The sequence below is a fragment of the Microtus pennsylvanicus genome, chromosome 17 (genome assembly GCF_037038515.1).
Source record: "Microtus pennsylvanicus isolate mMicPen1 chromosome 17, mMicPen1.hap1, whole genome shotgun sequence".
Taxonomy (NCBI): Eukaryota; Metazoa; Chordata; class Mammalia; order Rodentia; family Cricetidae; genus Microtus; species Microtus pennsylvanicus.
The window spans coordinates 23,229,509-23,252,854 of NC_134595.1; the positions used below are offsets into that span (position 1 = coordinate 23,229,509).

General features: G+C 38.7%; 1 protein-coding gene across 12 annotated transcripts in view; it reads right to left on the bottom strand.

Moving 5' to 3' along the window:
• The window catches only part of Pam (peptidylglycine alpha-amidating monooxygenase), a 299,077-nt gene that overhangs the window by 34,046 nt on the left and 241,685 nt on the right, over window positions 1-23,346 (bottom strand). For 6 of the 12 annotated variants that reach the window (XM_075951994.1, XM_075951999.1, XM_075951997.1 and 3 more), the window contains 2 exons: window positions 22,325-22,642; window positions 11,367-11,496 (listed from right to left, as the gene is read on the bottom strand). In XM_075951994.1, the coding sequence (XP_075808109.1) occupies window positions 11,367-11,496; window positions 22,325-22,642 (448 nt within the window). The remainder of the gene's footprint in view (window positions 1-11,366; window positions 11,497-22,324; window positions 22,643-23,346) is intronic. The other 6 variants (XM_075952000.1, XM_075952003.1, XM_075952001.1 and 3 more) reach the window with 1 other exon arrangement.

Sequence of the window (23,346 nt, forward strand, 5' to 3'; positions counted from 1 at the left end):
AGGGACCCTGGATGTTTGGATACTGACAGATGGAAAAATACCTGCCCGATAGGAAATATCAAGAAAACTGAATGGGTTGTGTAAGTAATATTAAACCATATTTCTAAATTTATAAAGCTGGTTTTGAAGTTGGACTCTGGCTCAGTCCCTCTCCAATTCCAAGCCTGTTAGTAAGAGAAAAACCCAGAGTTTCTGGAGTTTCTGTCTCATGTCAAGAGCCATGATGTGGGACAGAAAGAAATATGAGTTTAGAAAACATCTTTGCTTTTCTTCATATCTATCATACTTTTCATTGAATATATCTATCATGTCTTTCATTGAATATATATATGTCTATATATGTCTATATGATTAATGCTTAAGTTTTTCATAATGAACAATGAGTTTTTCCTGAAGTGACATTTGAAGTTTCCAGGCAGAAGATGGGGCCCCATAACAACAACTCCACCTGGTTGATATGACGTCAGATACTGATAGCGCTACAACAAGACCTGCTTTGGGTACCAGCTGCACAAGACAGTTCCAACTTGGTTAGCTGAAATGGTGCACATCTTGTACAACATTCTGGCCAGACCTCCACAAAATACTCAGAGACTATTTGCAATTTTAAAAGACATTGATCTTGAAATTTAACCATCATTTTACTTTCACAGGATCCCCCAGAAAGAACGTCGCCCCTATGACAGCTGGAAGTAATTTTAGAGGACGACGTCCCCTCTCCCAGTAAAGTTTGCCCTTGGGTTTAGGGACATCATTTAGGGGTTGATTATAATTAGTATACGATTGAGGGTTGGGGGAGGAATTTTATAAGCTCAGGGATCATTTTGAAAAAAAAAAAAAAAAAAAAGAGGGATGATGGGATAATAGATTTGTAATTGTGAGTTACTGTTGTTAGACAAATATATTGATATAGATTCTTGTATATTGATACAAAGTTAAATTGTATTGACTATTGTATGCATTCATGTTTCTACCTCTGTTTAAAACATTTTTTATGTATTGACATATATATATTGTATATATTTATCATATTGCAGTGTACATTTCTACCTCTGATTAAGATACTTATATAATGTTCGTGTATTGGTATATATTTACCCACTGCAATGTATATTTGTACATTGTTTATATTTGGAGGTCATTGTCCTCATTTGTTTCACAGTCGTTTATTGTCTTAGTCTTTAAGTTAGATAGATATTGAGAATTATATAGACTAATAGTCATCTAAGTTTGTCATTTATAATTAGACTAATCAGGTTCTTTAGATATATAGAGATTATACTCAGTATAGATAGATAATCTTCAACTTCTTCAAAGAGCTGTAGAAAATGGCCTTTAATCTAACTCAGAGTTTTGTGGTAGTGAGACACAATTGCTCCTGACAACACCACTCTATTCCCGAGAGAATGTTGAGCACCAAAGACACTCCACCTGGAGCATTTCTTTTTGGCAGAACTGGCCTTGGGGCAAAGAAATGCCCATACCTCAACCACTGACAAAGATACAGAGCATGCATCAATGGATAAAACAGGGCTGTCTTATCCTGCCAAGACAGGGTAAGATAGTTTTGAAAGTTGCTTGCCTTTGAAAAAGGTGTGTCAGTTATGTTAGGCCTTAGCCAAAGTTGGTTGCTTCAACGCTGCTAATGTGACTTTGGGTGATTGCCTAGGTAGCTAGTTGTCTCTGTGATTTGTTGCATGTTTTGGAAGTTGTTTTACTGAACTTCCTAATTACCCAGGTAACATTATTTCCCTTCTCAGATCTTTGATGGGGTTGAAGACTATATAAATGTAGTTACTTTCTCTCATGACTTGGCCAAGTTATTTATTATACAAGACCTAAGCTAGTTAGAATAGCATATTTGTACTTATTGTATATAATTTCATAGTAGGTTTAGAACTCTCTTATTTAAACAGAAGGGGGAGGTGTTGCGGGAGGTCCTCCCACTCCTCCAGCCTATCGTCGCTGAGATACCAGCCCCTTGGGGCGTGGTCTCTCTCCCTTTAAAAAAGCAGCCACTTCCCTCTCCTCTCTCTCTTCACTTCCTGCTCCGCCGGTGACTTGACTTCCTTCCTGGTTACGCAGAGGGCTGAAAGTGATCTGTAAGTTTTTTCCCCTTTAAATAAATATCACCCTATTAATCATAATCCCAAATTGGCATTGTTTGTGACTTACACCTTCAATTAATAATCAGTTTAGGGCTACATAAAGGTTTAGTGGCTATAAATAATGTGAAAATTATGTTTCCTGTAACAACTAGCAGTTATAATGTCTCTCTCCTTTTTTATAATGAAATGTATCTTATTTTACTGTTTTTGGTGAATTAAAATTACTGCATACTCATTGTATAAGATGACTTCATTAAGACATTTTCATACATGTTTATTATGTATTTTGATTTTGTTTACATTCACCTCCATTATGATAATTCCCTTGTGCCAGTCACTTTTATTTACTTTAATCTGATATTTTGTATGAGAGATAAAATGTAATATTTGGCTTTCTGAGTTTTAATTGTGTTGCCTAGTACTCCTTTATTTCCTACAAATAACATGATTTTTGTTCTTCAAGGGTGAATAAGATTCCACTGCTCACATATGCTACAATTTCCCTATCTGCTGATGTACATCTAGACTGAGTAAATAAACTATGTTTCCCCTCCCCCTTTTCTAGGGGCAATTTTAATTGATATGAATTTAGATTCACACACAGTTATAAGAAATGGCACAGAGCATCTGTGTAGACTTCATCTTTCGACTTTCCTCAATAATGACATTTCTGTAAAACTACATAGAAGATCCCAACCAGGGTATTAACATTGATAGATCCATTGCTCATATTTTGATTGCCCTGCATCACTGATAATACTCAAATTTTTGTTGCTTGGGTGTAGAATATATGGGCCCATTTCTTTTCTGACCGCTAGCAGACATGAAACATTCTTAAGTCCTCCCAACTCTTACCAAGTGCTGTTCATGTTGGAAGGAGTGAGCGTTTGGACTCATTGTTAACTCATAACTGTGCCATTCCAATGGCCTACTGCGCCCTTTCACAAGGCAGCAGCCTATCAGACCTCAGCACACCTAATTCTGCATCTGTCCTCTGCAGAATGATAAGCCACATGGAAGCAGAGTATATTTCCTTGCGGCAGGTTTCTCTAATAATGGGCTGCAGCCAATCTGTAAATTAACAGCCTCCTTTCCTTCTTAGACATCCACCATCCATCATGTGCGTTTTGAAAACCAACAAAACCAAAACTCTTTTATTTCATTAAAAGAAACAAGAATCTGTCTTTATTTTTGAAGTTCACCTTCATTTTCCATCCTCAAAAATTAAAGTTTAATTATTATTCCCTTGTTTTCACAGATCCTGACCACTGGGCTTGACTTCAGAGAATGATACCTGCGTTAATGAACAGATATAAATAATTCAGACTCAGGGTCCTATGCCAGTCAGGTCAAAGGAGAACGCTGCAGCTGCTGGCAAGGTCAGTGGAGAACACCCTTCATGAAATGCACTCTCTTGGAGTGCTCACAATGTGGACAAATATCTGTCAAGTAACTGATGTTCTTCTCTAACGGACACAATCTGTGTGATGGCGTCTGCGCTTATCTAAGAAGCTGCAGGTTTCTAATAATGATAACAAGCAGTAAAGTTAATTTAGGGGCCAATCCCTTTTACTTCATCAGTGATCTTTCCATGGTATGGGAGAAAACTAGAAAACAGCCAACTGAGAAGAGAATGCTAACAAAAGTTAACAATGGAAAGAAAATAAATTAAATCTCTATTAACATAATCTGGAACAATTGAAGCTACCAGCGTTCTCAGCTTATCAATATGTATTTCCCAATACCTCATGACAATATAGCAATAGAATATTAGGGGTTTTGCTTGATTTTCTACCTCCAGATACACTTATGATATCTGTGTGGAAAACGGCATCTTGCATACTGAGCTAGTTACTTTTCCAAAGAATTACACTTATTTTACCGATTATCACTACATTTATGCTGTATCCATTAGGGGTCTCTCAGCTAGCGAGTATGTATGCTTTTGACTTTACTAACAAGGGACTCTCTTTATGTAACTAGCATCCACCCACAAACAAAAGGAAAAGGAAACACAAAGGAAAGAGAGCAAACTCCAAATATTAAAGAAGCTACTTAGACTGACATCATTTAATTTTATCAATTCACCTCTAGTAATGTGAATAACATGTAAGGAAAGGATAACATTCTTAGGAGAAATGGAGATTCAAAGACATTAGCCATGATTTGACAGGCCTGACCCTCCCTTTTAACATCCTTTAGCAGATGTCTCTGTGTTTAAACTGGCAGCACCAGGAGACATTCAGTCACTCAAAAGACTGGTGATCTTTCATAATCCTTTCACTTGGGATGGCTGGGGTTCCACGAACTAGCAGCTGGTCTTGGGAGTTACACAGGGCAAATAATAAAGGCAAAGCCTCTATTTGTGAAATGAGCAAACTGTGCACCCCCCCCCCCCCACACAATCTGCCAAACAGAATGGTTTATAAACTCTCTTGTAAGTCTAAGAAAGGTAACCCTTGAACAGCTCACAAATGGATGGCAGATTATATCGTTGCTATAGCAAAGTGATTATTTAGTGTTCGAAAGCAGCCATTCTCTCCCCGCTTTCTGTGCTGTAGCAAAGTCTTTATTTCAACCACATTTAACTTTTCACGGGGTCTAATAATACCCTGCACATTTCACACAGTGCCCGGAGCACTGATGGATTTTGTATGCGTCTCTAAAAAAGCACTCGGTTGCAAAGACGGAGCAGTGGCCTGTGGGCTGGAATTCATCAGTTCTTTATTCTAACAGTTTGAATTCCCCATTAATGATTTTGCACATTACCAGCTAATCAAACAGTTTAGATAAGGCTGAGAAGAAATGCTTTTCCATATTCACACACGTACAGAGGGCTAGAATAAGTACAAAATAAACTTTCGTGCAATCAATCAAAATTAAGGGAATGCAAAATAAGTAATAAAGTAAAGAAAGAAATGACGTGTTGCTGTAATTATATAAATTAGGAGACTGTGAAAGGAAACACAGGTTTCCAATTGAGCAAATAAGTAAAAATCTGTCTTTACTGTTAGGGGAACAGCTTACAAAGCCCCCCTAAGTGGGATATGCTTAAAATATTACATCAAAAAATCTTGATTGCATATGTAGTTTGGAAAATCTCTGTGATAAGAAAATGGGGAAGACAAAGAAGCCAGCAGTGCCGTTTGGTCCTCTCAGGGGCCTTGGCTGGGAGACCCCGATAAGCAGAAGAGAGTGTAGAACCAGATGTCAAGAGTCTTGGGCTGTAGATCATGTTCCATCAATATGACCGCTGGGCACAAATGACGTGACAAATTCATGCTGTTATTAAGCAATATGAGATAATAATTACCCTCCCTTTCATTTTGGACAAAGAGTTGATATGCAGGCAATTCAAGTATTTCGTTGCATATCTCAAAGCTGTGCAGCAGCTACCAAGAGAAAGTCAGGTCACCTGTCTCTATAAACAAGGCTTTTTCTCTTTTGAGAGTTGACTGCATGATTTCCATGATTCAGATTTATGGCATAGATGTAGTAGAGGGAAGGATAGCGCAGGGATGAAGATGAATCACAAAGAGCGGCATGGAAGCGGAAGATGTTTGTGCAATTCAGGTGAGGGCAACAAGGCAGAAAGGAGACTATGGGCGCAGTTCTTCCGTAAAGCTCAAGTTTCAGATACACAGGGATTCGGAATGGTTCAGGCACTTTGAGCTGTGTTGTTCGGGCCTAATCAAATTTTAAGGCATAAAAGAAATGGCAGATGTTGAAGCAAAACCTCAGTCAGATAAAATCACTGCAGGCTCCAGAAAACTACAGAGGCAAATCCTGCAATGGATTTTTTTTCCTTAACTCAAATTTGCAGGAAAATCGATTTCTAAACCAACAAATCTAAGCAACAGTCCTCTGTGATAGACATCAATGAAGACTCGGTTTGAGAGCTACATGAGGAAATCTGAAGATCTCAAGTTCTCAGCACACACAGCTTACAGGATTAACCATGCACTTAGGCCCACATTTAAAAAAAATCATTTACTTTTATTTCACGTCCATTGGTGTTTTTCCTGTATATATGTCTGTGTGAGGGTGTTGGATCTCCTAGAACTGTAGTTACAGACAGTTGTTACCTGTCATATGGGCGTTGGGAATTGAACCCGGGTCTTCTGAAAGAGCAGCGAGTGCTCTTCACTGAGGAGCCACGTCTCCAGCCCCTAGTCCCACATTTTAAACTACATTTATAAAGCATGAACGGTGTGCTTGTCAGATACCTAATACAGGACAGGGAGGACACATTATTTTCTGAATAATTAGGATGAAAATATATGTAAATTTAAACAATGTCAAACCTACTGAAGTGACACGTAGCTGTGACAAAGTTTTAAATTTAATATTCTGAAAAACAGCAAACATACGTTTTTGGAAAAAAAGTTTTTGTTTTGACTTCTTTTATATGTATATTTGAAGCCTTTAGAAGATTAAAAATTAAACAGAGAGCAATCTGACACTCTTTTCTTTTATTAAAAAGAAAAATAAAACAATGATTTGAAGGAGAAACTCAGTGACAGAGTGCTTGCCTATCTGAGGAAATTTCTGAATTTGGTGCCCATCAAAACACACACAGACACATGGACACACACACACACACACACACACACACACACACACACACAGAGAGAGAGAGAGAGAGAGAGAGAGAGAGAGAGAGACATACAAACATACACAAACACAGCCACACACAAACATGCACACAGAGACACAGGCACTAACAAACACACACATGCACACACTCATACAAATACACACAACACAGGCAAAGGCACACAAACACACAGATACCCACAGACTCATGGCACACATATAAACACACACACACACACAGAAAATACAATCCGATGATACTAATACATATATAAAAAACAACAGCAAAGAAAGTGATGTACCACTACTCGGATCCAATACAAGAGGTAATGTGGCCATTTCCAGAAGAAAAAAGTTAAAGATCTAAGAAATCAAACTGCTTTCAAATGAAAATAATCAATTATCATTAAGATAGTTGAGAGCCTGGGGAACATTTAGCTTACAAAATGCAAATAAAGATGGAAAAACAGGAGAACATCCATCCTAAATTATTATGATCAAGGTAGACACAGATTTGAGTTTAGCATGTGAATAACTTTATGGCATCTGGAAAGGCATCAGAATTGGATAGCATGTCCGTACAGAGTGACACACACACACACACACACACACACACACACACACGTATATGTACACACACACACACACACATATATAAAATCTTGGTTGTGAGCCTAATCTTTAATGGCTGAGCCATCTCTCCAGCCCCACAGGGACGGGACGTTCTTAATGCTGGAAAAAGTCCAGGCATAGAACTACTGATGATACATAGAAAAGGTGCACTGGCAGCTAAAATCAAGCCTTCTGGTGGTGTTTTCTTCTGGCAGTGCTCAAAGTATGGCATCCCATTTTGTATTAGTGAGATCTTGGCTTTTGTTTGGTTGATCCAACATTCTAGATCCCCAAATCTGACATTCACAAGGATAAAGAAAAAAGACATACTAATATATGATACAAAACTCACCTTAGGGACATTCTGTTGGGATATCAGGATGAAGGCTATCTTTTCTATGAGATTAGCATGATAATGCAATCCTAATAGGGATCTCGTTGATGTAGTTTGGGCTACCATATCCTTATTTATTTATTTAAGATTTCTGTCTCCTCCCTGCCTACCATATCCTTGATGCTTTCATTTATATAAATTGATAAATTTTGCCCTTCCCTAGTTTTTTGTTGTTGTTTTCTTTCCTGTCAGTAGCAGTTAAAAATCTGAATCAAAAAAATTTCCAAAATCCCTTCCAACTCCATGTGGGGAAGCGGTAAGTGACACAGGGGATACAACTTTAAACACTTGAAAATCAGAGCACAGGTATGGAGTTTAGCAAAGGGTTTTGTGATGAGTCCTTCCTGATACAGCCCAACCGCGTCTGAGACAAATGATGGAGAGGCCCAGAAACAGGCCTTCGACTATGGTGATGCCTTCTGAGGAGCAGACGGAGAAGGGGCTGTCCCAGAAACAAGTTACACTTAAAGTTTAAAGGGGGATAGTTGCTCACATCTGGGCAAATGGGAGTCTCCTTAAAGTTGCATTATTCTCTGCTGTCAATAGGCACTTCCTATTTCTGCTCTATAGGAGCGTCTTGAAAGTAGTCATGTTGAAGTTGGGGACAGTCAGGAGGAAAATAAAAACCAAGTCAAGAAAGGAAGATAATTTGTCAGGATATTAAGTGGCTTAGGATTCTTATTTGTATCGTTTTGATTGGCATATTGATTTACAACAGCTTAAGTCGCAGAGTGAGGAGGGATGGAGGTTATCAGGATGCGACTTGTGAAGACAGCTGGTGCATGAGCATCCAAAGAAACTTGGGGTGCCGAGATGATAAGCTCCAAGTTCTGTCTGATACATAGAAGTGATCCCTTTCTAAGAACTATGCGATAGACATTACTGAGATTCGATTTAGAGCAAGCCTTTGCCTTGTGAAACCTAGAATTTTGTTGTGCTGAGAAACTGGATTGGAATGGTTTCAAGGAAAATGAGCGTAAGATTTGCACATGGCTTCTCAGCTGAGATCAAGGGAGGAAGTGTCACTATGCGAACAGTGTGGCAACAAGAATGCGATCTCAACCAGCCTTTAATTCTAGTCTCTATCAGTATGGCATAAATCCTACAAGAAGGCATCACTGTGCAGTGCCTGGCTTTCAAGGAAGAAAACGATAGATTTTTTTTTTCAGTTTATACCAACCCATACATACAGGAAGGATGGCTATGCATGACCATTCACACAACAGAATATAAGGCTTTTCTTTGAATAAATTCAAAACAATTAAAATAACAACAACAACAAAAAAAATCTCAAACCCCTACAGAACAATCTGTTTCTAATTGTCTTCATGAATAATAAAGCAGAAACTGTCTGGGAGCTGATATCTGTGTGATCCTGAAGACGTCTTCAAAATTATGAATGGAAAAGCTTGCTGTGACCAACAGACCATGCCCGGGAGAGAAAGAGAGACTACATACATTCTTATAGCTAAGAAATGAAGCTGAGGAGAATAGCCAAACAGATAATGAGCGAAGCCATCAATTTCCTCTGCATTTTCCAAAGCATTCATTTACTGATGTCGTTTACCTTGGCACACACACAGGGCTTGGTGGTGAATGTACTTCCATATGATTCTGGGTACCTAGATGAATGTTGGGTGTCAGCAAAAGCAGTTTTACAGCCAGAACTCCCACATAAGCTGCAGAGAATCTTATCCTAATGGCTCCTGTTTCTTATTCTTGTGTTGTCCCCTTCACGATGGCCTTTCCTGGCCCTTCCCTGCTGCTTAACTATTATTCCAGCCTTTACTATTATTCAAGCCTTTGCTTGAGATGGATATAATATTAAAATGGAAATCTGGACTCTGTCCAATGTTAGTTCTTGCCAGCTGAAACCATATCAATGAGAGAAAATGATGCTGTAATTTTCTTGTCTGGCAAAATGTAGTAAGAAATTCATGCAGAAAATGTAGCAATATTCATTAAAATGAAGAATATGCCACAATGAGTACTGATAGTTTGCTTTTAAAAGCACTTGTTAAAATACCATTAGATGTTTCGTATCAACCAAGTCAACGCAGTAGTGTGGCAAGATGGCATGCTGAGTACTATTGTTTGCTTTGGATTTCCAAGTATCTTTCTTCTATTCCCTTTGTGTGACAACCAGGAAGGACAGTTACATAGCAGCACAAGTATTCATCTATTTTTGAAATGTCGATTAAATTTTATATCTTAACTGCATAAAAAAACTCATCTATAAGTGCTTGACAGAATGAGTTATCAGAATTTGAATCAAGAGCTATTAAAAAGAGGAGCGGAGCCCCCATTTCCCAGATGAGAGTCTATAATTGTACACATGAAAGGAGAAGACTCATTAAAATTCACTGAAAACACTCAAAACTTTACTTTCATGTGTAAATCTGCAGTTAAAGAAATTACAAATGGATATTCATCAGTAGAACCAAAACAATGTACTACGTTTTGGTGGCACACCGAAAAATATCTAACCACTGAGCATACTTATAAACTCATGGAAGGCTATCACCAAGCAATTAGGTGGCCAAATCTGTTTTTAGATGTAAAGGACCTGAAGCTTTACCACTTGCTGATGAGACGTTGAGGGAAGCCTTGGTTTTCATTTGTAAAATGTGAATTGTCACAGTGATAATAATGCCTGTCCACTTAAGGCACCGATGGGCCTATGGTAAGCAATCCATCCAGACAGGACCCTTAGAGTGACTCCAAAAACACAGTGGAAGACGGAATGAAAGGTCAGAAAGGAAATGCAGAGGAAGAAGCAGCAGCAGTTAAATGGGTCCAGTGTTGGCTTTAGATATAGTGCTCATAAAAGAATTTACATATTAATATTCCTGTGTGGAAAGATGAAGGCCATGGCACTCATGGCTCCCACACCCATGGAAGCCAAAACCCTCCAATCACAATGTCCACAATGTTCACACTGTTCTCCATGGCATGGGATGACAGGAGGGGCGGGACAGGAAGAGCCAAGCCTGACGGTGTTTTTTTTTTTTTTTTCCAAACAAGCTGGGAAATAGCAAAATGTTTTTCTGTAGCCACCTAGTAACTTCCTAGATGATTGCTTCTCTGGATTGCTTTCTTTGAGGTTTTGAAATGCTTCACGAGTGTGGGGCTGAGCTTTTAATGTTTCACCCGGGAAAAGAGAGTACTTTCAAGGAGAAGATAGAGATAATAGGCAGGCAGGATTTCAGGCTGTTCCTGCCTTTCCTATAAACGAGTATGCAAGACTACTTTGTTTTACAATGCACAAGATTTCTCCTCTGCTATTTTTATAGTTGGGTGCTGAAATAACAAATATGTTTTCTATATAAGAATAAATCCCAGAACGCATATAGGTTGATATGGAAACGTAAGACAAACATCTCCGGGCAATTTTTGAAATCATAGAGCTGAAAGGGAAGTCATAATCAAAGAACTACTACAATAGAACCCGGGCATATACTCTGCAGAACACTAGTCCTGAATCCCGGATACACTTTTAACTACCTACTAACATCACATAAGGAGAGCCACCTAACTTTCACATGTACCCACACTTCTTCAGAATTTCTGAAAAAACAAAAAAACAAAGGAAAAAACTAAAACAAGAGTTCACCTGTAAGGACTCTTAATTCAATGGAGAAAAGAACATTACTTACTTTCCATCCCAAACATGGTCACCTCTGTGGAAAATCACTAGGTTATTCTTAGAATCCAGTGCCACACCAGAGACCTGGCCGGGTAACAAGTACACTCCCGGCCAGTCCAGGGCCTCCTCCACATGGAAATCTAAAAGATAAAGCCACACATGGATTCAGCATAAAAACAGAGGCAAAGACGCAGCATCGGCACACAGACTCATGCACAGACACGGAGACACACTCGAGCAGAAAATACGCCAAGCGCATGCACATGCCGCGCAGCCTCCCAAGCTGTGAGATAAAGGGACTGGACTCGTCTTGAGACCCTCCGCTCTCCTTTCCCGCTGCTGAGACGCCTGTAAAACCAGACAGATCGTAAGCTACAAAAGAGCCAACTTGAAATTGCTTCTTCCTTGCTCAGATTCCTAATTTTAAATTCATGTCTTTGAAAACTTATGCCAACATTAGGGGGTATTGTTTTAATATACAATTTTAAACTGCAAATAAGTGGTAGGAATTAGCAAAAACCCTCAATATATCACTCTCTTCTGTCTGTCTTTCTGTATCTATCTTCTATCTATCTATCTATCTATCTATCTATCTATCTATCTATCTATCTATCTATCTATCTATCTATCTCCCATATGAATAAAATATGGATGATCAATAGACAGCAGTTCCTAGGCTAAGTTATTTATTGATTATCCATTACACTTGGAACTATGTAGGACATCATCATCTTTCTTAGCTTCAGTGTTCCTATAAAAATTGGAGTGCTCTGTCCTTGTACATATTTTCTTGTTTTCTAACATGACAAAAAGGCAACACTGACAACTCTATTATTGACTGACAAATTATTCCTGTTTCGGATCCGACTATTCTTATTCTGTATTCAGAGGAATACAATCTTCAGAGAACACCCGAGTTCATTTGCATTAACCCAAGTCATAAACCAGCTCACCAATGAAGAGGTACTATATACAGTGTTTTCTGTACTGATGATATGTAACTATTAAGATAACACTGAAAGCTACTGTATCAAAATTTCATTTGCCCCCCCCCCCCCAATGCTTCAACAAGAGACTCTGAGAAATATCAAAGCAGAAATCCAAGTTCCATTGATATTTTTCCCCGACTTTCTGAAGAATGTGGCATAGGACTTATATTACAGGCACTGGAACCCTTGAGAAAGTGCCAATGTAAGAATAGGAATTCACAAATAAGCTTCTCATTTATGGAAAGGCACCTGTTCACATAAATCATTTTACCTTTCCATCCACAGCTTTTTATATAAGGTAACAAAAATGCTGACATCTACCAATGACTTTTAATAATGCAGTTTCAACAGGTAAGTGTAGCCTTTACACTGAATTCTATGAACATGAAGTAAAACATGATTCTCGGTCTTGATTAATTTACAAGAAGAATGCAAAGTAAGACAAGTTTGAAGGTCAGAGAAAACAGGAATCAAATACTTGAGACACAAAGGAACGCGAGAACACAGAAATGGTCCCATAATCCAGCTGGAGGCTTTGACTGGCATAGCATAAACTCTCTCTCCATAAGATCTCCTAGAGTAGCAAAAAGATGTGATTTTGTGTCATATGAAGCATGGATGAGTAGAGGCTGAGCGGATTTGGAAGTGGGAAGAGAATATTTTTATCAGAAAGAAGAAAACAAAGACTTCCGTAACTATAATATATGTTTCACAATGTTTAGAAACCTGAATCGAGAAACAAATCCCAAGCCTGGCGGTTGTGGCAAGCAGGACTACAGGAGAAGCCAACCATCAGATCTGATGTAAACTCAGACAGGAGATGCATTATATTACATGCATGAAGAACTTAGACTTATAAGGAGCGTTGCGGTTTTTGCCTTGTAGGCTCATGACCTATACTACAGCTAATTTTAAGGCATGATGCAAGTACTTTCTGAATAGTAGGAAGAGCACAGAGCAGGGCAATAATTTAGTTTGGGATATACTGGAGCACACGCCGATGTCGTTTTTTTTCTTGTGTGTACTGTGATAGGCTTTCCTGAGTTAGAGAGAAGGTGGCATAGTTCAGCTAGCATGCTTCAATCTGCAGACAACCCTGGGCACACCAGTGGAGGCTGTGGAGCTGTGGAGCTGTGGAATGAAGGGCATCCATCACCTATCACACTGGCTGTCAAAAGAGGAAAAAAGGCTGGAAATGGATGCTGCAGTGAATTGCGAGTCACTGAAGGTTTTTCAGCATGAGGTGATGTGATTAAAATTGTGCCTTTGCAAGTTAGCTTTAGAAGTAAGGACATAAACATGATAATTGTAGATGTCTAGATTGGTAAACAGAGGGGCAAATCATTCCCCAAAGCAAAGGTTTTAGATAGTCTCGAGATGCTTGATTTCAGGTGTATTTGATTCTCATTTTATTTGTGATTTGGGCCTTTAGTTGTCATCATTCTGTCCTTTGTAGCCAACTCCTGGAATGATTTGGAATAATGCTTCTGTACGCTATGAATGTGTGTTACTCTCATTGGTTACTGAAGAAGCTGATTGGCCTATAGCAAGAAAGGATAAAGTTAGGCAGGGCAATAAGAGGATTCTGGGATGAAGATGGGCTGAGTAAGAGAGCTGCCGGCAGATGCAGAGAAAGCAAGATGGGCACGTTGTACTGAGAAAAGGTAAAAAGTCACCTGATGAAGCATAGATGGGTTAATTTAAGTGTAAGAGTTAGCTAGTACCAAGCCTGAGCTGTCAGCCGAGCATTTGTAATTAATATCAAGCCTCTGAGAGAGTATTTGAGAGTGGCTGCTGGACAGGAAACTTCTGCCTACAGCTGGAACTTATGGATGGACACTAAGCGAATCTTAAGTATATACCAAAGTGGATATTTAATTGCTTTCCTCAGATTCTTGGAACCCAGAACCACTTCAACCTCTCGTTTATTTTCTTGTCACGTCTCACGTATGCTCCAGTCTCTAAAAGGGCAGCATTTTCACACTCTCATACCCTGGAAATGTATGTGTGTCACTACCTCTTCCCACCCTAAAGTAATACTGACAGTAAGATAAGGCTACTTAGTAAAAAGGTGCCTTTACTAACTGTGTTCACTTAAGATAATGGACAGATGTCTTCGCACCTGCAGCTTTAAGTTCATAGGCCACCAACATGTGATAGGGTTAAGCACTTGTGAAGAGGAATGGCACTAATAGTGATAAAAGTATAGATGTGCAAAAGCAAGCATTGTGTTCGTGTCAAATCCCAATTTCATAAAATATTGGAACTACTGTATAAATAAGTTTAATCTGGCTGTGAATGGTCCCAACAGCATAGGACCTTACTTGGCTAAGCATACAGTCTGCAAGGATCATTATGTACAAATTGTTTGGAGCCCAACCACACCAATTATAAAATCAAAATACTTGTCAATATGGTTAGAGATTTTGCAAAACACCAAGGCAGTATAAATAGCTAGAATGTATTTTTCAACAGGTCCATCTTCAGGAATTCTCAGTGTAGTAGAGGTGGTACCTAAGAAAATTAACCTTAGCACTATGAAGAACTTGGCTTTTAGTAGCAGATGTTTGGAAGGCATTTCTATTTCACTCACAACAGCTTTGAGGCTGGTTAGGATGACCCAGCTAAGACTTCAACGTCAGGCATCTGGGTTCTTGTGCTAATCAGATTCTAGGATGGGGAAAGGAAAGGAGTTCGTATTTTCCTTTGTGCATACTGGATCTGATAACGAACAGTTTCCTTTCCAATGTATCTGCTATATAATTATTAAAGATTAAAGCTACATCCTATAAGACTAAATGTGTAGAATTACAAAGGTCATCTAGGAATAACATGAATCTAATACTGACTGATTTGACCCTTATCATAAGGAGCTCAAGAATCAGAACCCCCCAACTGCAATGGCATCAACCCATGTCATTTTCTCATTTGACAGGACAGGATTTAGGCTGGGGCCAGACATCAGACCTCAACACCAAGGATAATTTTCTTCTAATTATTAAAATAGGAACATTTAAAAGCCTCACCAAACAAATGGTATGATAAGATGTATTTGGGTTCTATCTTTAATTTGATATTTTTAATCACAGAGAAAAAATGTACTTCGTGTTTCATTTATATTCTTTACTTAAATGATTCGGTGTGTAACTAGTCAAATATTGTAGAATTTTGGCTTAAATTAGACATTAAATAAGAATTTCTTACCCCTGACCATGGGCAGGCGTCCCATCTCTAAAATGTGACCTGTGCTAAACTCAGATTGCAAATAGCATGGTTAAAATTGATTGCTTCTTTTTAAAACCCTAGGTTTGAGAATAAAATAGAGGAAACAATGTTTTTTTTAAATAATGTAAATAGATATTAGTTTTAGTAGCCGTGACACAATTCATTGCTTTCAAGCAAGATGTCAAGAAAGATAAAATCACCCTCCAGAGACTTTAAATGACATTCTTTCCAAATGAGACCTAAGACTTTTATAACAAAGTATATTATCCTCCAAAGAACGCTTGCATTTGTTAGAAAAACAGTAAAGGTGTAGCCGCATATACTGACAGATTTAAAAAATTACTGATAGAAAAATTAAGCATTACTATTAAAATTATATCAATAAATCACTAAAAGAATCTTCTGCTTTTCCCAGAAAGAGATTAATGTTAGTGATCAGCGGTACTGTCACATGGTCTTTTTAATAAGCATTTAAAAGGGCATTCACTTATCTGTGTCACAGGAGGACAAACAGAGCCACATAAAACTCAAGCATGATACAATCTAATAACAGGGATATGGTGCAATTTCAGTCTATCAAGGCTGCTTACATCTTCCCCAAAACTGGAGAAAATCACTACATTTCAATAAAATGTGTCAGCTGTTTCCTATGTACTTGTCAGTTTCTATTAGTTGAAAAATATGCTTTAGAGCTAACAGATTTATTGTTTATCAGAAGTGTTGGCAACAACTATAATTAGCAAATACTATAGGGGAAGTATTTACAACAAAGTCAAAAAGAAAGCAAGAATAAGTTATAATGTCTCATTTAACAGGAGTGAAGAAAGAGGAAAGAGAGCCTCAAAAGCAATGGCAGAATGAGTGTAGTAGAGATATTTCTGAGAATCATAATTTTATATATATATATATATATATATATATATATATATATATATATATATATATGTATGAATGAGCAAAGACTTAGTGTGTATTTGAAAACGTACTTCAAAATGAAATACTGTTTAAAAGGTACTCTCCTGGAATAATGTTACCAACTAGAAAGATGTAAATCAGCTGGATTGAGGTGAGACTGAATCAGTCTTTTTACGTAATATTTGTATTAAACCTTGGCTTAGTCCATATATGTTTGTGGTGCATTTTGATCATATGTACTCTATTAATTCCCTTTTATTCCTTCCAGAAATACATACCCATCTGAACGTTTGTCTTTTTTGTTTGTTTGTTTAATAACCCACAGAGTCTAATTTCTGTAGCAGCCCATGTACTCCAGTGTGGGGCATCCACCAGAGTGTGGTCAACCTACTGGGAGCCAAACCCTTAAAGACAACTCATCTCCTGACCCCGGCAAGCTATCAACTCTTAATAGTCTCTACAGAAGACAGAAACAAGAACGGTTTACTGTTTAGGTATAGGCAGCAAGCATGAGGAAAGTAATCTAGACTGTGGTTATTAAAATTGTAGGCTGAGATGACTGAACAGGGAAAACCTGCCTATCTGTCTTTCGATCCAATTGAATTATGTTCTTGAAGGGCACAGACTAACAAAGTTATTAAAAGGCAAGACTCAGGAGCAGACCTGCATTGCTTTGCCTCTTGGTTTCAGAGCTCTGACACTGTGGGCCTATGATGGAACGTTCGAATGCCCTAGTTTCTGCCTCTCTAAGATGTGATTAAAAATAGGCTTTTGTAAGGATGAAATGAATTCATACCTCTAAGACACGAGCCTTGTTCAAAGGAAACACAATGTAGTTATCTGTTGCTATCATTTCATCCACCCCGAAGATGAAACCTCAGCCAGCCAAATGCCTTATTTTAACCTGAGAATTCTTTTAAGACTGTAGCACACGCAAGCATACGACTGACTGAAACGTGTCTTAAGCATGGTCTCAAAAATGAAATGGAAGTTGATTTTAGCAATCAGCCAAAAATTCAATGAATCATAAAAATAAAGATCTCTGGATTGAATCATAAGCGTCAACCAAATGTTGACTGTTTTTATAACATACGGAGGGGTTCAATGGGTAAAGCAATTTTCCATATGCTTGTACACAGTCGTGTGATAAAATCTGCAAGCTAAAGTTGGATAGAACTGACTGCAAGTTCCTTATTGATTGTTCAATAAGCCTAGTTTCCAGAAGGCAACTTGAGATTTTATTTCTACTCTATTAATGCTCTCTCAGGAGAAACATTAAGCCACTCATGACAGAAACTGAGTAACAGTAAGTATAACCATGAGAAAATCTGTTACTGAGTTGATACTTTCATTCTGCAATTCATGTATCTCATACAAACAGCAGTGCAGATCAATGAAATTGGTCAGAGATTTCAGGATCTTCAAACTCTCTCTATAGTAAGATACTGCCTTTTACAGTTCACAAATACCTTTCTGCATAGTTCAAGATAATATGTTGCATGAGGCAACCAAGACCAACAAAGGGAAACACATGTTCTCTCTTATTTGTGGATCCTTAGCTCTGAATCCTTAGGTTGGAGTGCATAACTCAGAGTCACATAGAAACCCGGGAAACTTAACAAGGGACCATGGTGGGAGGGAGAGAGAGAAGGAACTATGGAGAGGAGAATGATAGATGCTATTAAGGGAGAAAGGGAAAAGTGGGTGGGACTTCAACAGCACAGGGTAGAGAGTATAGGAGTGTAGGAGGGTAAAGCAGAGCAGGGAAGAAGAATAAATAATTCTAAGACTGTTCGGGAAGGCCACCAGGAAAACCTACTATGTTGTAAACTTCCTTAAAAAAATATCAGGAAGAGTATTGCAAAATCACAGTTTCTGGACACGACAGGTCCATGACTTCTCAAGAGCTATGGCTGTCTATGCTAGACCTGCATAAGACCATACCGATCAACATTTCAGCAAGAACCAGGCAGGGGTTTAGAAGGATCCACTTCTAGTTAAGGAGTTAAAGGCTGCTGATGACTGTCCAGGAAAGCTGAGTCAGTTGCTCCAAGGACAAGGTCCTGTGACGGTTTCCCATGCTCCATTGGTCAGCCCTACACCCATGTGCATGTGGGCAATGGTGACTGGACTCAATAGATCACACACACACACACACACACACACACACACACACACACACACACACACAGAAGAGGAGATGGTCATAAATTTGAGAGGGGGAATGGGTGAGGAAGAGTTGCAGGTGGAGGAGCAGATATAATCAAAATGCATTGTACTTATGTATGAAATTCTCAAAAAAATGTTCACTGATTCTCACTAAGAAGAAGAATATTCATTCAGAAATTCCGATTAATGTAAAACAATATTTGTGCATTGCATACTTAGTTTTGGAGGTTATTAGTATAATAAACTACTGTATCAGTGATAACAATATACTACTGTATCAGGCAACCAGGATCCATAGCTGAGTCTGTTCCACCTCGTGACCTTTGTTACCAGGCCTTTAAATTTTATTTGGGCCAAATGCAGACTTTTGGGAAGGTGGGGAGTTTTATTCTAGGGACACAGAGATTGCACAGCATATATGCTCCATTCTGAAGAATGCAAGACCACTGAGAGATATTTGACCCTTAATGAGATAGAGGACCCTGCATAACACAGACACTAGGACGCAGAATCAAGTATAGTTCTTGTGAGATTTTTGATTACAGGTCACTGTGATTGGTTTAATAAAAAGCTAAATGGCCAATAGGTAGGCAGGAGGTATATGTGGGACTTCCTGACAGAGAGAGCTCTGAGAAAAAGAAGGGAGAGTTGTTAGCTGAACACAGAGGAAGCAGGACATGCAGAAGGAGAGATAAAAGGATTGGTATGTAAAATAAAAAAGATAGTTTTTTAAGTAAAATAAAATAAAAAGACTCATTACATATAATCCTAAGTTAAACATCTATAAATGGTATTGTTTAGAAAAATTAAGTCCCTGGTCTACCACAGAGCATCACACACAAAAATTTGAACCAATCTACTACTAATTACACCTTTGAAACCTCAAATCAGCTGGATGGGATCCATCCCCATATTACAGTTCCAATATATAGGGAAGAGAAGAAAATACACTGTTGATGAACACATCAGTGTTATGGGCTATACAGATACCAAGAAGCAGAGACATAAAACAGGGTTCTGAGTAGATGCCTCTAGCTTCTGAGCAGTGATGGGCCAGAATTCCAAGAAAGACTATATTAACTGGGCAAGCAAATTTCAACCAAGCCAAAATCAACTGAAATTAAAGCACTAGAAGGTACATATTAGAAACCATAATGTTCAAGTTTTAAATCTAGACACTGGGACCTCATTCAATAGGTTAATTCCACTTGGCTTCAGTTTCTCCTGAAAATTAACATGCCTTAAAGATATCTGAAATGACTCTGTGTTATTATAATATTAAGTGGCAAAATAGCCTTGCATTTTTGCTTCAGTTACAATGCCATATAAAAAGTTAACTTCGTCTTTGCAGCTAATACAATTCCATCTAGCAAATTAGGCACTTAAGGAGACAGTTAATTCCTCTAGACCATTAAGGCCATTCTACACTTTGAGTTGAGTAAAGAAAGGGCAGAAGAGAAACAATAACACATTATCCATCACCTTTATTCTCCTTGCCGATACTCTGGGAAGTACACACAAATTAGACTAATACTTAATTGCATGAGGTTGTTATATGTGGGAACACGCCTTCCCTTCTTTTTGAAAAATGGAAGCTTGCTGCAGATTCCAGCTTCCTCTGACTTATGCAATGAAATGACACCTGAGCAAACTTTGTTATTGTACAATGCATGCTATAATAGCAAACAGGAGAGAGGAACAGGAAAAGCTAAGACTCATTAAATGTGAGTTTTTCTATGTTGCACTCAGTTTTAAAGATTTTGGAGTTAGAACCGCGAAATAACAATAGAACAAGCCACATCAGAAAGAAAATGAACATAGAGTTCTTTCAATAATTGGGAGTTGTGCAGCCTAACACTCAGTGACTTACTAAATTTAGTGACATTTACCCACATTTTATGATGAAGAAAAACTTCCCCGTTGAGATCTTCAGAGATAACGCCTGAGCCCTGCCTCATGACTAGCTCTGGGAATACCAAGTGACACAGCAAAAAAATGCAGTTCCTACTTTCTAAGATTTCATTCTTAGAAAAACTAAGACTTCAGAAACACAAACCCTTTTTTTAAAAATGTTATGTGACTGCCTGTATGTATTTATGGGGCCCACGTGTGTGCCTGCTACCAGCAGAGACCATAAGAGGGTATAGGATCCTTTGGAACTGGAGTGACAGGTAATTGTATGCCTTCATATATGTGCTCAGAACCACACCTGGGTGCTCTTCAGGAGTAGTGCGTGCCCTTAGCCACTGAAGCATCTCTCTAGTCCCTGAATATGAATTTCCCCCTTATGACGCTAAAAGCGATGGTAATACCTCAAATTCAGAGATTAAAAGCCAAGTGACAGACTAACGCAGACTGCAGTTCTAACATTAATACACGAACAGAATTGGGCTTCACCAGATGCTTTTGTGCACATATCTGTGCTCTTACACCGAGCCTCATGTGTTATGAGATAGTTAGAGACACAACAGACTGCACATCTCATGCACCCAACTCACAGATACCATTTCATTAGGTCTTTGATAAAGATACAGAGGTTTTCCTTAAACAACTTTGATAATTCTCAAGCAAGGAGTGTCCCCAGATCACCTCTGGAGAAACACAGTTTTATTAGAGGAATTTGGAACCAGTTAGAGCCTGTTAAAATACGAGGAGTTAAAAGTCTAGCCTCCACTTAACACCTCATACAGAGCATTAGGGCAGTCCCAACGGACAACCCTTGAAACTTCCATGTGAGCAAAGGCACTGCATGCTAATTTTTTCAATTATAAATAAAAATCAGCTGGGTGTTGAATAATTCATGGCTTCCTGCAGAGCTGAATTTGAAAACATCAAGCTGGCAGCCTGAGCCACGGAAGCCCACGCATGGACAGCTGCCATGCACGCATATCTCTCCCTTTTTTTTTTTTTTTTGGAGATTCTCTCCACATGCTTTATTAGTTGGATTTCCACATTAGCGAGTCACATGAAACACAATCCATATCACAGAGGCCACAGTATAATTACAGACAAAGATGAGGCCTCTACAGCTTGCTGGCACAGAAACCTGAAGGGAATAAGGTATTGTTCTCTAACGTGTGGGAGCCAAATCCTGGCTAGAGAGAAAGACAAATCTGATAATTATTGACTTACTGGAGGTCCCTTCAGGAATATATACTCAATTTTCAATTACGATAGCTGCTGATCATGGTACAAGAGATCGGTCATAAAACGGTTATATTTCACAAGTCAGTAGGATGACAATGCTGAGCGCCTTTGACTCCTTTGAGAAGTCATTAATTACCCGAGAAGATAGTGTAAGCATGACAGACACTGGTATTTATAGGCGAGGTTTTGAAATTGCAATTTCTTCCCAGGGAGCAAAAGGGGAACATGTTAATTTGTAACTCTAAATTTTCACACGCCATTCTTTCCAAAATGACTCAGCTGTGGTCCTACTTTGGATTCACTCACTAAATAAATGCCGAATTGAGGCAGTACAGGACCAAAACACAAAAATCTTTTCCAAACAAACACGGTATTTGATAGTCCAAATCTGAACCATACTTGTTCCAATAAGTGCTTTTTATTGGTGAGTTTTACTACCTATCCGTTTTTATTCCCTTCAGATTTTGCTAATGTGGATTGCAGTGTTTCATATTTTAGTGCTTCACAGAAACCCTGAACGCACCTCCTGAGTGTTCTGGTTCCCAGGGACCTTCACCAGGCTGCTGTGAAGAGAAAGCTCTGCTCTCAGCTGGCCTCAGAGTTGACTCTAGTCTGTGGAATTTGTGGATTCTGTCTCTGACTAGAATAGCATTTCCCCTCTCCTCACGCTCTGCACCCTCTCTGGCATCAGGTCGACCCAGGTCCTTTTTCTGGACTATGTTCGCAATCTCAGCTAGCGGGTCTGAACCGGAGTCTGCCTTCTCTGCGGGGTTATGTCTGTGCACATGAACCACACCTTCCCTCTCTCCTAGCAGCTTGGAAAGCAGTGAATAGAAACCACCTGTGGGGAGAAAAAAGAGAGAGAAAAATAGGCAGAGTGTTTACAAGACAGATTTACAAAACGTGGTTCCTTAGAAACACCATTTCTTGATTGCGACATTGGCAGAGAAGCAAGGGTGTTTTCAGACTTTCATATAGAGAAGGGATGGAGGGATGGAAGAGACAGAGGAGGGGGACAGGGCGAAGAGGGAACTCAAACCCTGGTATTACAGTTTACATTTTATTCATATACCATCTTCTCCCTGCCTCTTCACACACACTGTGACCATCAACATTATACTAGAAATGAAACAAAATAGCTCACATGCGGTTGCATGGCGTGTTTTAACCATTGACTTTCATAGGACAGTTTAACTGCTATGGAAATTAAGAGTTTAGGAATCGATCAGATTTCAAAAATAAAAATAGCCACCATTGCGTTAAAGAGAGCTATCATCACAACCAAACAATTTAAGTTTGTCTTAAAAACCTGCTAAAGCATAAGCTACACAGAATCAAATACTTTTTTTTCAAGACTATTTGTGGAACATAACCAATGGATCAGACATGTGTACATGTGACAACTAAGAAACCAGTCTTAGGGTTTCTCTATAGCTAGCAGGAGTAGATCCAATTGCTCCTCTAAAGCAATAAGTGGAGCAGCTCTAGAATTATTATTATTATTATTTTGATATAAGAATCATTTAAAAGCAGTTGGAAACAAAG